Source organism: Takifugu flavidus, chromosome 11 (assembly GCF_003711565.1).
Source record: "Takifugu flavidus isolate HTHZ2018 chromosome 11, ASM371156v2, whole genome shotgun sequence".
Lineage (NCBI taxonomy): Eukaryota > Metazoa > Chordata > Actinopteri > Tetraodontiformes > Tetraodontidae > Takifugu > Takifugu flavidus.
Window position 1 is genome coordinate 10,459,557 of NC_079530.1, and position 13,260 is coordinate 10,472,816.

At 43.0% G+C, this 13,260-nt stretch overlaps 1 protein-coding gene across 1 annotated transcript in view; it reads right to left on the minus strand.

The window, feature by feature from the left end:
- pcdh15a (protocadherin-related 15a) overlaps positions 1 to 13,260 on the minus strand; it is a 122,255-nt gene that overhangs the window by 58,525 nt on the left and 50,470 nt on the right. The window contains exons 5-13 of the mRNA XM_057047476.1: positions 10,862 to 11,022; positions 9,817 to 9,972; positions 8,965 to 9,084; positions 8,727 to 8,837; positions 7,680 to 7,850; positions 5,398 to 5,506; positions 5,177 to 5,289; positions 2,865 to 3,071; positions 966 to 1,100 (exon numbers count right to left, since the gene is read on the minus strand). Of these exons, the coding sequence (XP_056903456.1) occupies positions 966 to 1,100; positions 2,865 to 3,071; positions 5,177 to 5,289; positions 5,398 to 5,506; positions 7,680 to 7,850; positions 8,727 to 8,837; positions 8,965 to 9,084; positions 9,817 to 9,972; positions 10,862 to 11,022 (1,283 nt within the window). The remainder of the gene's footprint in view (positions 1 to 965; positions 1,101 to 2,864; positions 3,072 to 5,176; positions 5,290 to 5,397; positions 5,507 to 7,679; positions 7,851 to 8,726; positions 8,838 to 8,964; positions 9,085 to 9,816; positions 9,973 to 10,861; positions 11,023 to 13,260) is intronic.

A 13,260-nucleotide genomic window follows, 5' to 3' on the forward strand; every position in this document is an offset into this window, starting at 1 on the left:
ACGATGGACTCATCTCAGGCTTAACCATTTCAGAGAATACTGCAATCATTTAGATACTAGAACAAGTTAAATCACTTTCCACCAGGAGTTCCAGGAACATTTATTGCCAGGAATTTTTACCTGGGTAAAAAAAAAGTCCCAGAAAATTTTGTTTGCATTTCTCTGCACCTCAAAGTTCCAGAAAATGTATTCAAATCAGACAGATGAGGGGTTTGGGTGGGATTAAGGGGGGGGGGGGGGTTAATGAACTTTCGAAGCCCTGATGCCGAACTCATTTCATTGTCTCACATTTAACTTTCCCAGCTCGACGGACTCAGTCATTTCCTGTTGTTGATTTAAAGTCCCTCCTTACAAATATGCTCGATATGGTCTGGATCTGACCGTCGGTCCACTTGTTATAGCTTCCCTTCTTGGTTAGGGAAAGTTTGGGATTGAGGGAAAGTTTATTCTGCTGGTCTTTCAAAATCACAAACAAAAGTCCCTGTGATGGTAAAGCAGCTTATGTTAATTTTTCAGCCTTTGTCTAGCATCAGAAGTGGGAATGTGAAGCATCACACCAAGGCCAAAACGGCAACATCCGTGTCCATCCATCACCGACAGCATTTCAAAATAACTGTACACAAACGTTTGGATCTTACAAGAAAAGAAAAAGATTTATAAAGGCAAAGCCGAGCACATCCCATCAGCCGTGACGGCAACAGCAACATCACAGATATTATCAGAGGTTGGGCTCTAACTGAACTTCAGGAAACATGTGAAGTTTAAGCTTTACTTGATGGACAGAGGACGGAACGTTCGTACATTATGAGGTCTTGATCTTTGGAGGGCTTAATCTCAGACCTCAGGAAGACCCTCTCTATCCCCAGTAAATGCCAGGTCAATTTTATACCTAGAGGTGCCTCCTGCTGTGTGACTCCTTCAACACAGAATAGGACACAAAAAAAAGGGTAGAAGTGGAGTCGTACCGTGAACGTGTAAGCCATCTGCTTCTCCCGGTCCACAGGTGTAACCAGCCTCAGGTAGCGCACTATGCCAGTCGGAGTCACACCAAATATCGTGGCGTAGTTGTCGAGGGAAATCTTCACCAACGGGTCTTTTGTCTTTGCAAGAGAAGCAGTTTTCAAAGGAGAGAAGCGTTACCATGGTGATGCGTTTTTCATGGGCTTTTCTGAGGTCGCAGCTGTGTGGTTGCAAAAAACGTATCAAAGACAACATTTTCGACTGCCAGAGTGCCGGCAGGGTAATCAGTGTCAGCCGGCAGGAAAGAGCGGAGCGCCGCAAAGCGACTCCGGCCAATGATGTCTGCCGCCATCGCGGCTCTGGTCACTTTCAGAGGAAACCACAATTATCAATCACTTATTGAAACGTGCAAAAACTGGCGGGAAGCGTTAATACAATTAACAGCTGCTGTGCAATGTTAAACATTGTTGGGTAAACTGTTAAATAAACCTGGAGTCTATTATCATCGCCACCTTCGGCTCCTGACCATCAATGAATCCCGCGGAGACGGTTTGGTAAACAGTCCGCCCGGGGGGGCCGGGGGGGGGATTGATTGTATTACCTGGCTTTCTAATTGACATTGACTTGTTTTTTTTCCTAAAAGCACTCGAGGTTTTCTTGTGCCACCTGGGTCCTCTGGTATAATAGCGCTTAATTAGAGATCATAAACATTTAAGTCTTGAATTTGGTGAACAAATGAGCACCTGCTGCCTAATTTTGTCTTAATAACTGCGTTAAATAACTACAAAGTTGGAAAATTATTTTAACAGAATCTTCAACCACCCCCTCTCCCAAAATAATGAAAGGACAGATGTAAATAATACAAAAACAAGAAACGATCGCAAAATCTGATTAATTGAAAGTATTTCAACAATTTGATCGTTACTAAATGAATTTTAAACAGTGCATTCGGAGTTGGGGACATGGAGTCCGGCATGTACTGTACGTGTATAATGATTTACACAATACATTTGGTCTCGAGACGGAATGACGGTGGGATTTTGTTATGCAAAGTGCTCCAGACAGACCGAAAAAAGCAATCTGCATAATAAGAAAGAGAACACAGCACAGCAAAAGACCAAACGCACACACTCTCATTAGAAAACAAAAGTCAGTGCACGGCCATCATTACTGGAGACATGCTTGTATTTAGTTCAGCGGTTATGAAATGTTGCGATAGGGAAAATCATTCCAAGCACAACAGAAAGTCAATTTTTCCCTCCTAAATTGCTCAAAGTTGCACATTCTGGATGTCTCCAGTAACAACAAGCGTTTCCACTTTCCCCAATGTGACGCATAAATTAACAACACAATAGAGATGTCCCAGAGCAATCTGCTGTCTACCTCAGATGAATGAAAGATTTTTAATGGCTCAAAATTTGTTTTATGACAACAATGCGGATTCTTTGCTTATTTCAAACCCACTGTAATTAAAGCACGACAGGTGCGGATGCCACAATAAACATGAACGACTGATTGATGAATGGTTTTGAAACAAAAACAAAAACAATTAATTACCAGTTTCTGTTGTTCAAAAGCTGCCTCAGTCTATACAGCTGGAATTTGGAGCTGTTAAAACTCTTATTTTCAATATATAGTCAATATTTTTCACCATAGGACATCCCTATAGGACACATGTGTGAATGCCTGTGTGTGTGTGTTACTGCACTCAAAAGCAAACCCTTTACCTACAGGTGAATCACCTGGCTCCAGCTACAACGGGAGGAAAATGAGTCATGGTCATGAGGTCATTGCATACAGGAATGAATGAGCATCAGTCTGGATTGATACTGTCACATGTTCAAGCGTGTTGGCGCCGATGTTCATGAGACACCGCAGGTGTGCTAATGTTGCGTCCCACCTACCTCCTCGATGTCATTGTCCAGTGCGATGATTTCCAGGGGCGTCGTCAGGTTTGAGCTGCCTGAGATGGTTGTACCCACCGGCGAAGACTCACTCACGTATCCCTGATAGGTGGCGAGCTGGAAGTACGGCGCCTGGTTGTTCTCATCCAGGATCTCGATGATGAGGTCGGCGTAGGCCGGGAGGGGGTGTCCGTTGTCCTGCTCAGCCTAAAAACAAGGGTTTGACAGTGTTGTCTTGCTATTAGTTGCCTGAAAACCAGCCAGACACTGACAGAAATGTGGGAAAAACTGTTTCAGTTGCTCCCGTTCTTGCAATGACTAATTTCTCTCTGTCATTTGATTCCAAAAGATCAATTGATTTAATTTAATTGGGGGGCACTTAGGATTAAACAGCAGCTACCAGAGCACTCAATACAACTACCATGATTTAAAGGGAAGCCATTGTAATTAGACTATTGCTACCTCTTCAAATGACTGACCACAGACAGGAAACAGCTAACGGGAAATATTACTGGCTGTCATCATTAAAATTTACTATTTTACCAGTTACCATAACATGTATGTTTTTGGTGTAACTTCCCCATCATCAGGTCAAAGCAGCATCAATGCAGACCCTAATCATGTTTCTCCTTGCATCTGAAATAGGTTTTGTAGAAGCTATTTCTCTTCAGTTCTGTACAAAAAGGCTTTTTCAGATGTGGCTGCAAACTAGCTATTAGTCCAGTTGTGCTATACCCCCACCAATGTTATTACAGCAAAATAAAGAGAGCTTTTTCCCCCCAAAGGTCGTGTCTGGAGGTCTCGGTGGGGTCAAACCAAATAGCCCAAGTCTGTCAGTGAGCATCTCACTGCACCCGCTCTCATCATTGCACATACGCTGCTACTGGGATGCTTCAGGAACACTTAAAAGTGGAGCGGTGGAGTGAGGCTACATCAGTTCAAACCATGACCTGGAACTAATTCTACGCATTAGCCTCCTTTCAAAGGGCTCGTGTAGAAGAATACTAATTACAGCACTAGAATAATTTGTTGTTTTACTGATAATCGACTCAGGGGCCACCTGCCATGCTGCTCTTGTTTGCCGTGACTTTGGATTTTTACCCTAATATGAATTCTGCGGAGCCAGGGGAGTTTCATCACAGTTCTCCGCCCCCCCCCCCAAAAAAAAGTTTAACGATGGGGGGTGCCCAACAAAGCATCCCAAACAAACACCTGAGGGAGAAATGCAGACAACACATGGTGCCTGGAACTCTCCATCACACACACACACACACACACACACACACAGAATGACAGGAAGGTTGGGTCTGGGATTACAACATTCCTTGGTGGTTTAGCTTTCTAGGTATGTCCTTATGTCTGGAAGCCATTGCTTAATGACCCCCATCGAGCCTGTTGGTCATTGACCGCTACAAAAAGTCACCGTGTATCACCCCGACATCACTCTCTCACTGTGACTCCATCATTTATGTCATCATACTGCATTTTATTTCTCCTTTAAAAACTCAAACCCCTTTCTTTGTCTGTGTTACCCGCAGAGACTTGTCTTAAATATATTCTAATTCTGGTCAATGTAACAAATGATAAAGAGGAAGAGTTGGGGACAATATGATGTCATCATGGGACTGGACTGCAGCTTAATCCTTATTCAGGTCTGGGGGTTGGTCAGACAGCCTCAGAGAAGTCTGCTTGGTATAAGAGAAAATAATACCAACTTTAACCCTAAGATGAAGAAGGAGCCTTAGTGTCATTATACACAATTGTACAATGAAATCAGGCAAGGTCAGCTGGATGATCAATCTTACTTTTCAGTCATTTACTTAAAATGAAATAATCCATGCACATTGATGCTGTACCAGACCAACAATGTAGTACCTGTGAATGCCAATGCAAACCTTTGCTCGACCAGAGGACACACTAACTAAATGTGAAAGGGCGATCCTCCTCGCGCTGGGGTTCGGTAAATTGCTCTGCAAACAGCGAAAGCCTGTTCACGATCGATTATTGCAGCGACGAATAAACCATCAGACATTGCAGCAGCTGGTCTGTCATGTAAAAATCCACTGCGTATTTAAGGAGAGTGGCACAATCATTGGAAAAACAATTGCAACTGTAATTTGTGTCCAGAAAATGTGAGAATTTATGTGAACATCGTTCCAAAGATCCTCCTGATGAAACGCAATGGCCTCATTTTGGAAATGGCTGCACCACTATGAATTAATCTTCGACTCAAACCAAACATGCTGCCTCTTAATTAAGCAACAACAAACTCATAAATACAGCTAACTGACTGGAATTATGTTTTTAATCACCTTGATGATGAGGGTGAACCTCTGATATAAGTCTCTGTTGATTGGTTGCAGAACGCGCAGCTCCGCTGTGGTTTTGTTCAGGGAGAAATACTCTGCAAATGTGGCTGGGTGACCTAAAAAAACAGAAAATCCAGAAGGAAAACAACCCTTTTTAAATAAAACATCAGCCATAAACATAAAACCAATGTATTTACTGATGCATTTAAATGTCAGAAACCTACCAACCAGGATGTAGTACAGAATTCCGGGTCTGTTGGATGGAGGCTGGATGTTCCTGTCCATGTCCACGGCACGAATCGGGGGGGTCACGTTCAGTGGGTTCAATTTGCTCTGCAACAAGATGTGGTGCAGTCATTCGGCAAGCTGAAGAGGATCAGGCTCAGTGGCACCTCAGAAATGGCTTCTCTCCACTTTTACAGACAAACTTTACTGGCATTGGAATCTGATAACTTTTTAATTTTTATCCATTTAATCCTTGACTTCCATCATTTAATGAGTGTGTTTTCCTTGATAGTGGTTTTGTCATCGATGTCAGTGGGTCGTTGTCTTCCCACTTTAATTGCCGATTATGGCAGCAGTGTTATTTTTTACGGCTGAGTCGTCACTGATTGCTTGCATTCCGTTTCCATACGCTGTTCTCATTTACGGTATGTTGGTTTAAAAGATGTTCTCTAACTAAAATCATCATCATTAGTATTAATCCATCAGTAATTATAATTAATCGTGGTTTTAATGGGTGCACAATCAAAGTGCTTGATTTTAAAAGTCAATTATCTACCGAAATTCCCTGGCTCGTATAATGATTTTGACTGCTTTCCTGATACAAACAGTATAACTCAGCCATTAAAAGACTACACTGATGCACTGCTGTGTTCGGCTATTACAGAAGAACTACCTGCTCATCCTCATGCATAATGTTCCTCCCACGCATTTTTGCATTGTGCTATGCTGAGAATTCCAAAGCCGACACACTTGAGCTTGTTTACATAAGTAGAAAAGTACTCTGTTCACCGTGCTTTAATTTAAAAGGCTGCAAACATTCAAAATGACTGAACAGAGCAAAAATTGAATCGCTTATCTCAGTTTTATGGACTGAGTTCCAATGTACATTATCCCTATAGAACACTGACCAAAACAAAGTACTCCCACTATATTTAATGAGCATTTCTTTTTAATTTCACGCCAAGAATTGGTCATGACTGTGGACTTTCCTGGTGCATACTGAGGCATGGCTAGCTGAGACGGTGTGTGTGTCCATGCTAAACTTTCTCATCACATACATGCCTAACTGCTCTAATGCAGAAGGAACCCTCCTCTGAGGACGCCCATTAGATCCTGCAGCTCTAGAGCAAACCCCCCCTCGATTTTACAATGTCTGGAGGTGTGCTAAATCAAATCCCCCTGGCTCTGCACAATGATGATTAGCTGTAATACCCTCCTCTAGCAGTCATTATCCGGAGGACTCCAGAGCCAACGTTTTATCCCCCCCAAAGAAATAAATAAATAAAACCAGATTAACTTAATAATTCCTCTCTAGCCAACGTGGTTAATTACAACAAGCTCATCAATTATGAAGAGAGAAATCTCAATGTTGATGGGTATGATGGTACAATCATTACAATCTCAACTGAACAGATTGGTGCACAATAGCAAAACAAGGGCAGCAGGACAATTCAGAATAAACTCGGATGAAAAACACTTTTAATGAGGAAAATGGGTTAGGAGAGTAACACACAAGAACTATTGGGTAAAAATGAAAAGGTCTGGTGGAAAAATCCTGTTTGTGTCTGCAGTTGTAGGAGCACGATATAGGGAGGGAAGAGGAGATTTACCATAAATTATGCATGATAGGGATTTTAAATTAAAAAAACTCAGAACAAATGATCTTTCACCTATTGTCCTCTGACTGTGTCGTGATTGTGGAGATGTCATTTTAAAACTCCATAACCTCAGAGGTTCCACTAGTTTCTCAGTGAGAGCAATTTCATATTGAAATTTTAGTGAAAGTAAAAATGAAGACTCATGCTTTAATTTGAGTAAAACAAAGACAGCCAGTATTAGCTTGATAGTAGTATATTGTATTGTGTGATTGGTCAATGACTGGCCAGGTGCCTCTTCTGCATTCCCGCCTTTTCGAAAGGCTCCAGGGTAACAGTGGTGGGGTAGAATGATCTTCCAAGGTCACCGTAGCCCTTTAACTCCAATTTCTTGGCCCACCTAACCAGAAAATGTTCATGGACTGAGCAGACGGAGACAACAGAGCGACAGGTGGGCTGCCTTTATGCAGAGGGGCTAACGCAACACGCAATTACAGCTGTGGCAACAGTTCACACTGAACACGGCAAATACTACACAGCGCTAACACGAATGCAAATTGTCTGGCACGGCGAAAGAGACAGAGCTGTATGTATGAGGACACAAACCCGCACACAGAGACGGGCGTGTCAAAGTGACCTGTTGGAGGAGCAGCGTGTTCGCACCTGCCTGATGGCCACCTTCTTACCGGTTCAGTGAATTCAGGGATAGCAGCGCGGTAGGAGAGCGGGTTGCAGTCACGCGTGTTGTTCACTAACACACACGGCAGGAACATGGGGCCCAGGTCGTCTCCATCCAGAACGTCCACGGTCAGGGTGGTTGTAGCCGTTCGCCTGTTGGGCGGGTAAGGTGCTCGGTCCTGGAGGATGAATTTTAAAAAAAAAAGAAGCTTTAAATATTTACCTTTAAACTCAGAGGGTTTGCTGCGTTGTGCAGAAGGGCTAAACACAGTCTGAGCTAAAATCAATATCAGGTTAAAACCACAACGGAGCCCTGCAGATGATCTTCAGCGTATATCTCAGCAGTGGACATAATGGAAGCTTAGTGCAATGCAATGATTATTCTTTGCTTCTTTATTTCAAAGTCTCTTTTCTTTCATTTCAAACAGCGGATTATCAAAATTGGAATTTTGATATCTTGTCAAAACGGTGCATACATAATACCCTCATTATTGCTATCATGAAAAAGAAGGTGTAAAACAATAGAATTTTAATCCATATAACTTTCCTTCCATTGACACACAATAGGGAACCTGCAATCCGATATAAACACTCATGTCTGTCCGTCCATGGAAAAAGAATAGATGTTTAGTGTCGAGCAGAGTTCCAGCAAGCGTCCTGGTACCTTCCTTTTCTGCTTACTGGGCTAATGGATCAATGCTTCGGCTCCCTCATGCAGGAAATAGACAGAAAGGTTGGTGAGCAGTGATCGGCTGTGCTGCAGAACATGTTCCATTTTAATGTTTTATTAGGATTATTAGGGTGAGGGATTAAGAAGTAATATAAATAATGTAAACCATCTAACTTTATTTTATATAACTACATGCATTTTACAAGAAAACTGTCTTGGGCAAGTCTTTAGTTCAGGCCAAAGAATATAAATAATAGCTTTCGTTGAGCACGAAATTGAATGCATGCAAAATAGAGTGAGCTCGTGCGAAACCACGACCTAGCCTGATAACGGGAAAAAAGACCAGGAGTTCCCAGACGCTTAAGGGAGTTTTCAGCTGACTCACATTAGCTTGGACAACAACCAGGTAACGTGTCCTCTCCTCGTAGTTTAGCCTCTCTGCCAGGATAATGTGCCCTGAAAGCGTGTTTCCAACGCTTACTGTCTTGTTGGACTCCTAAAAGAGAGACACAAGAGTCGACATAAGATAAAAAGAAAGCTGGATGAGAGCAATAAGCCATGACTGCTGAAGAAATTTACAATGGTGCAGAGGGTGTTTGTCATGGCGTGACTTGTCCATATACCGGGTCATTGGGGTTGTAAAGGACGCTGTATTCTATGTGTCCATTAGGTCCATCGTCGATATCGGTGGCGCCATTATTCCCTGAGAATCCAGTGAAAATCGTTGTTCCGACTGGCGTGAGCTACAGAAAGTAAAAGAGAAGGAGAAACAAAGGTGAATCTACACGCACTTATGGCTGACATCCATTAGTATAAAACAAAACCAGGAGAGCAAATGTTGTAGTCAGCAGTGGTCTGCACACACTTATGCACACGCTGCTGAATAACAAAAAGCAAGTATGAGGAGAGGGAAGAGACTGCTGTTCCCTGGAGCACTCAGTGGAGGACCATGCAGTGGGCAGATGAGCTGGTGCAAGGGAGATAGTGATGTTCGTGCAGGGGCAGCTGCGATAACACACACTCATAAATGTAGAACACGCGATGACCATGAGGACTGAGGCATTTTTCAAGCAATCCAAAAACAGTGTGAGACCTTATTGGCTCAAAAAAACCAGCTGAAATGTTAGCGATGGGGACTAATTCTGTTATCAGTAATTTGGGCTGACAGCAACAGGTAGTGACAGCGATGCACCTGGACCTTTGGAGCGTGCAGTAATAGGCAAGCCAAAGCAAGATGGAGGTGCAGGAGTGTTGAGAGTTTGGCCTGTTAGGGGTCAAGTGCGGCTCACTGTTCACTCTCAGCACAGAAAGGATGCCTCTCTGCTCGATTAAACAAGCCTGACCACTCGAACGGTGCGATTCATGGCAGTGATCAAAACCACAGCAATGATAGAGCATCACAATGTCCTATTAGAATTCAGCACACAGTGTCTCGGTGTACAGGCACTACAAGAAAAACAACAGATGCATCTTACCTCATTGACGGCAACATAGTAACGCGGCTGCTGAAAGCGGGGGGTGTTGTCGTTCCTGTCCCTCACGACGATCCGCACCTCGTGGAAAATAACAGTACCAACCAGCTCGTTGGTGCACTGGACTTGCACCACTATGGTCATGATGTAGTTTGGGGGCTGGAAGAGAGAAATAAAAGCACCATTTATAAAAGGTGTGGGTTTATTTTCTTATTTTTTTTATACCCAATTCTAGTTTTTGATATAAAATCACACAATTGGCTGGTCACAACAAGCCAAGGATAACATGTTTGTGTGTGTGTGTGTGTGTGTGTGCGCGAGCGCGCCACTTCAGCATAATCTGAATAAAGAAACATGGATGATCTTGACCTATTGTGTAATCTGGTGTAACACAGCATGGATCACACCTCTCATTACTGGAGAAGGCCGCCTGCCATTGTTTCCTCCACCCCTGTCGTTGTCATTGGCCTTATGCCTGACATGTTCTCATTACCGTCTTCCTAACGGTCCCCCCCATACTGCATATCTATTCCATGCACTCCTGCACCACCGTGAACAGATAAAGCGCTTAATTCGAGAGCATTTGGGAAAATATTCCATATTCTGACAGAAAGCAGGATAACGTGGCAGATAAATGACTTTTCTATTCATCACCTCAAGTTGCAATAATGGGCAGCGAGGGAACCGACACCGTAAAACAAGCTGAAAGAAATGGAGTCCGAGTTCAGTGAAGCAATTCACATGATGAATTGTATCGTCTCGGCTGGTAATGCATTATGAATGAGTGTGATGATACCCAGCTCTTCAGGGAACTCAGCCTGAAGACTGCTGAGGAATCCAGAACTGCCGGCGGGAACTTTGAGGATATTATGATGGCCATCAGTTCACCAACCATAATCACCGGTCATTGATTATTATTGTTGTTGTAGTCTAGCCAGTCTTATTCCAGACGAGCGACAGTGTTTATGGTTGTGTGCAATAACCGTCACCAGTTTAGTGCGATTTTTTTTTAATGCGACATAAAAATCTATTTTTATTGAGAGCTTACGTCTCTGTCCAGAACGCGTCCTGTGCTGTTGAGATACAGCCGCTGCTGGGCCGGTTCCAAAATCACCCAATAGTCGTAGTTGTCCAGCAGAATCAGCGAAATGGTTCGACCTGGATCCTGCGCACGGCCGTTTATCTGCATGTTTTCCACCAAGACGGTACCTGTGGCGAGGAAGGAATCCACTTTCAACAAAAGTTGGTGAGGATCCCAACCCTGGAAAGTTGGGACGCTTAAACAGTCTGAGTGACTGTTTAAGTGGTGATAAGACAGGAAGTGTTAAAAGGAAAAAAAAAAAAAAAAACCCTCTGTGGCTCATCTGAACACACAGTTGACGGCTCCCATTCTAGGAACTGGACATTCAATTAGGCAATGTAATTTATATGGTAAGACATTGCAGTAAAACGAGTGCACGTTAACACAGCTGGCAACGGTCATCGAGGTTTGACATCTGGTCCTCCTGAGTGTCTCAGAAGGTTTGGAAATGTCCAGAAAGATTAACCAAATTTATGATAACCAGGAGGGAATTCTAAGCAAAAACGAAGTCTGAAAATTAATGTTTGTCATTTTTAGGATAAAATGCAAACTGTCTCCCTGGAAATAAACCTTTGTGAAGGTACCAAGAATGTAAACTTTCACATATATTAAAATGGAACATAAACCATGTGCAGGTCTGATTTTGCGATAATGAACTTGATTCTACTTAACATTAGAAGCTATTAAAGTAGTGTTGGCACCTTAATGTGCTTTTTAATTACTTCACGCAACATTTTGTACTTTAGCCCTTCACAAAGTGTGTTTATTAATGTTGCACAGTCACTCAGATACTCTAAAAGGAGCACAGATGGAGGCTCTTACCTTATAATCATAATAATCTTGCCTCATTTTTATGCAGCTATTAATGAGTCTGCTCCCTGTTTGCTGCCGACTGGCTGTGATGCATGTCTGTGTTGTAATGACAAGGACCTGCAATTATCCGTCTCTGCGGTGCTAAACTGCATCTGAAAAATGGATCTTGTAGGGATTTAATTTAAAAGTCAAAAGACACTCCTCCACTTACAGCTGCATTCAGCTGGAGCACAGCTGTCTCGAAATACATCTGCCTTGGTAACTGGAAGCACATCTTTGTGAGGCTCTGAAGTCAGAAATTACATATTGTTCATAGTATTGAGACAGAGGGCACAGAGAGCCTTGTATCTATTTAAAGATCAGTAAATATAAAAGGTACATTATTTATACATGCATGGCTGTTCTGAGCCATTCTGACCATCTTTGCTTTAGGTCTGTCACTAGCAAACCAAAACTATGACCATGTCACCATAGGAACGGCTTCCAGAAATTCCATATTTGGAAATTGGATGGATGGATGGACCTCCTATCCAGTTTTAAAAACTATAAAGCCAAACACAACTTAACTTAACTTCAGTCTTGAACAACCGCTGTGCTACAAAGTCAAGAAACTTAAAAAAATAAATAAAAGAATCATCTCCAACTGTTGAGGAAGCTGCCTAAACACACCCATTGCCAACTGAGGGGAGCTCCTTTACAACCACCATCAAATGAGAATAGACAGGATGTTGTTGCCATCTTAAATGCCTAATGGCTCCTTATAACTTTTGATATAATTTGACAGGAATGCCATCTGTATATTTATGCGCGCCTGCGGGAGTTAACTAGGAACAGCTGGTTCATTCTGTAAACACAGTTCTTGAGAAGCAGGTCTGCGTCTGATCTCAGTGACTCGAGGGCCTTGACAAGGGCCCCTGAGCACAAGGAGTGGCATTGAACCATCTTTGAAATCCAGCTCAACCTCAGGTGAACCACAAACCTCTCATTTTTCTAAGGCAGCACAGCTCTGTCTTTGCGAAAGTGCATTTCCTGAAGGAAGACCGACATCACAATATTATATGCGTCCAGAATGTGGAATGTTGTGTATTGTCCAATCCTGCTACCACATGTCTGGATGCAGATGGAATACACAGGGTCACAGCAAAGGCCGGAACGTACCAGAGCTACCCATGGAGGGGTCAGCCAGGGCAGATGTTGACACCAGAGGTGCCTTACGACAAAGCGTGGTCGGCAAATGATGAAAGTTGCCAGACTGTTCTCCAGACAATCCTATTAATTCCCTGAGACAAGTTTGTCCTACAACACTTTTCTTCCCTGTTGAATTCCAAAAGCAGCCTGGCAGAAACCATCCTTGCAACATGTGCCCCACATTTCAGCAAAGATTGAAACTCGGCAACCGAACTGAGGCCCGACGGTGACGTCAAGACACTGATGGTGGTCCCAGCACTACCGCCAACAATAATTCAGCAGGAACAGAAAATTCTGCTAATCCACAAAATAATGTCCACTGTCTTTCCAAGCTGAAGCTGGTCAGTCTTCGGATTGCATATTTT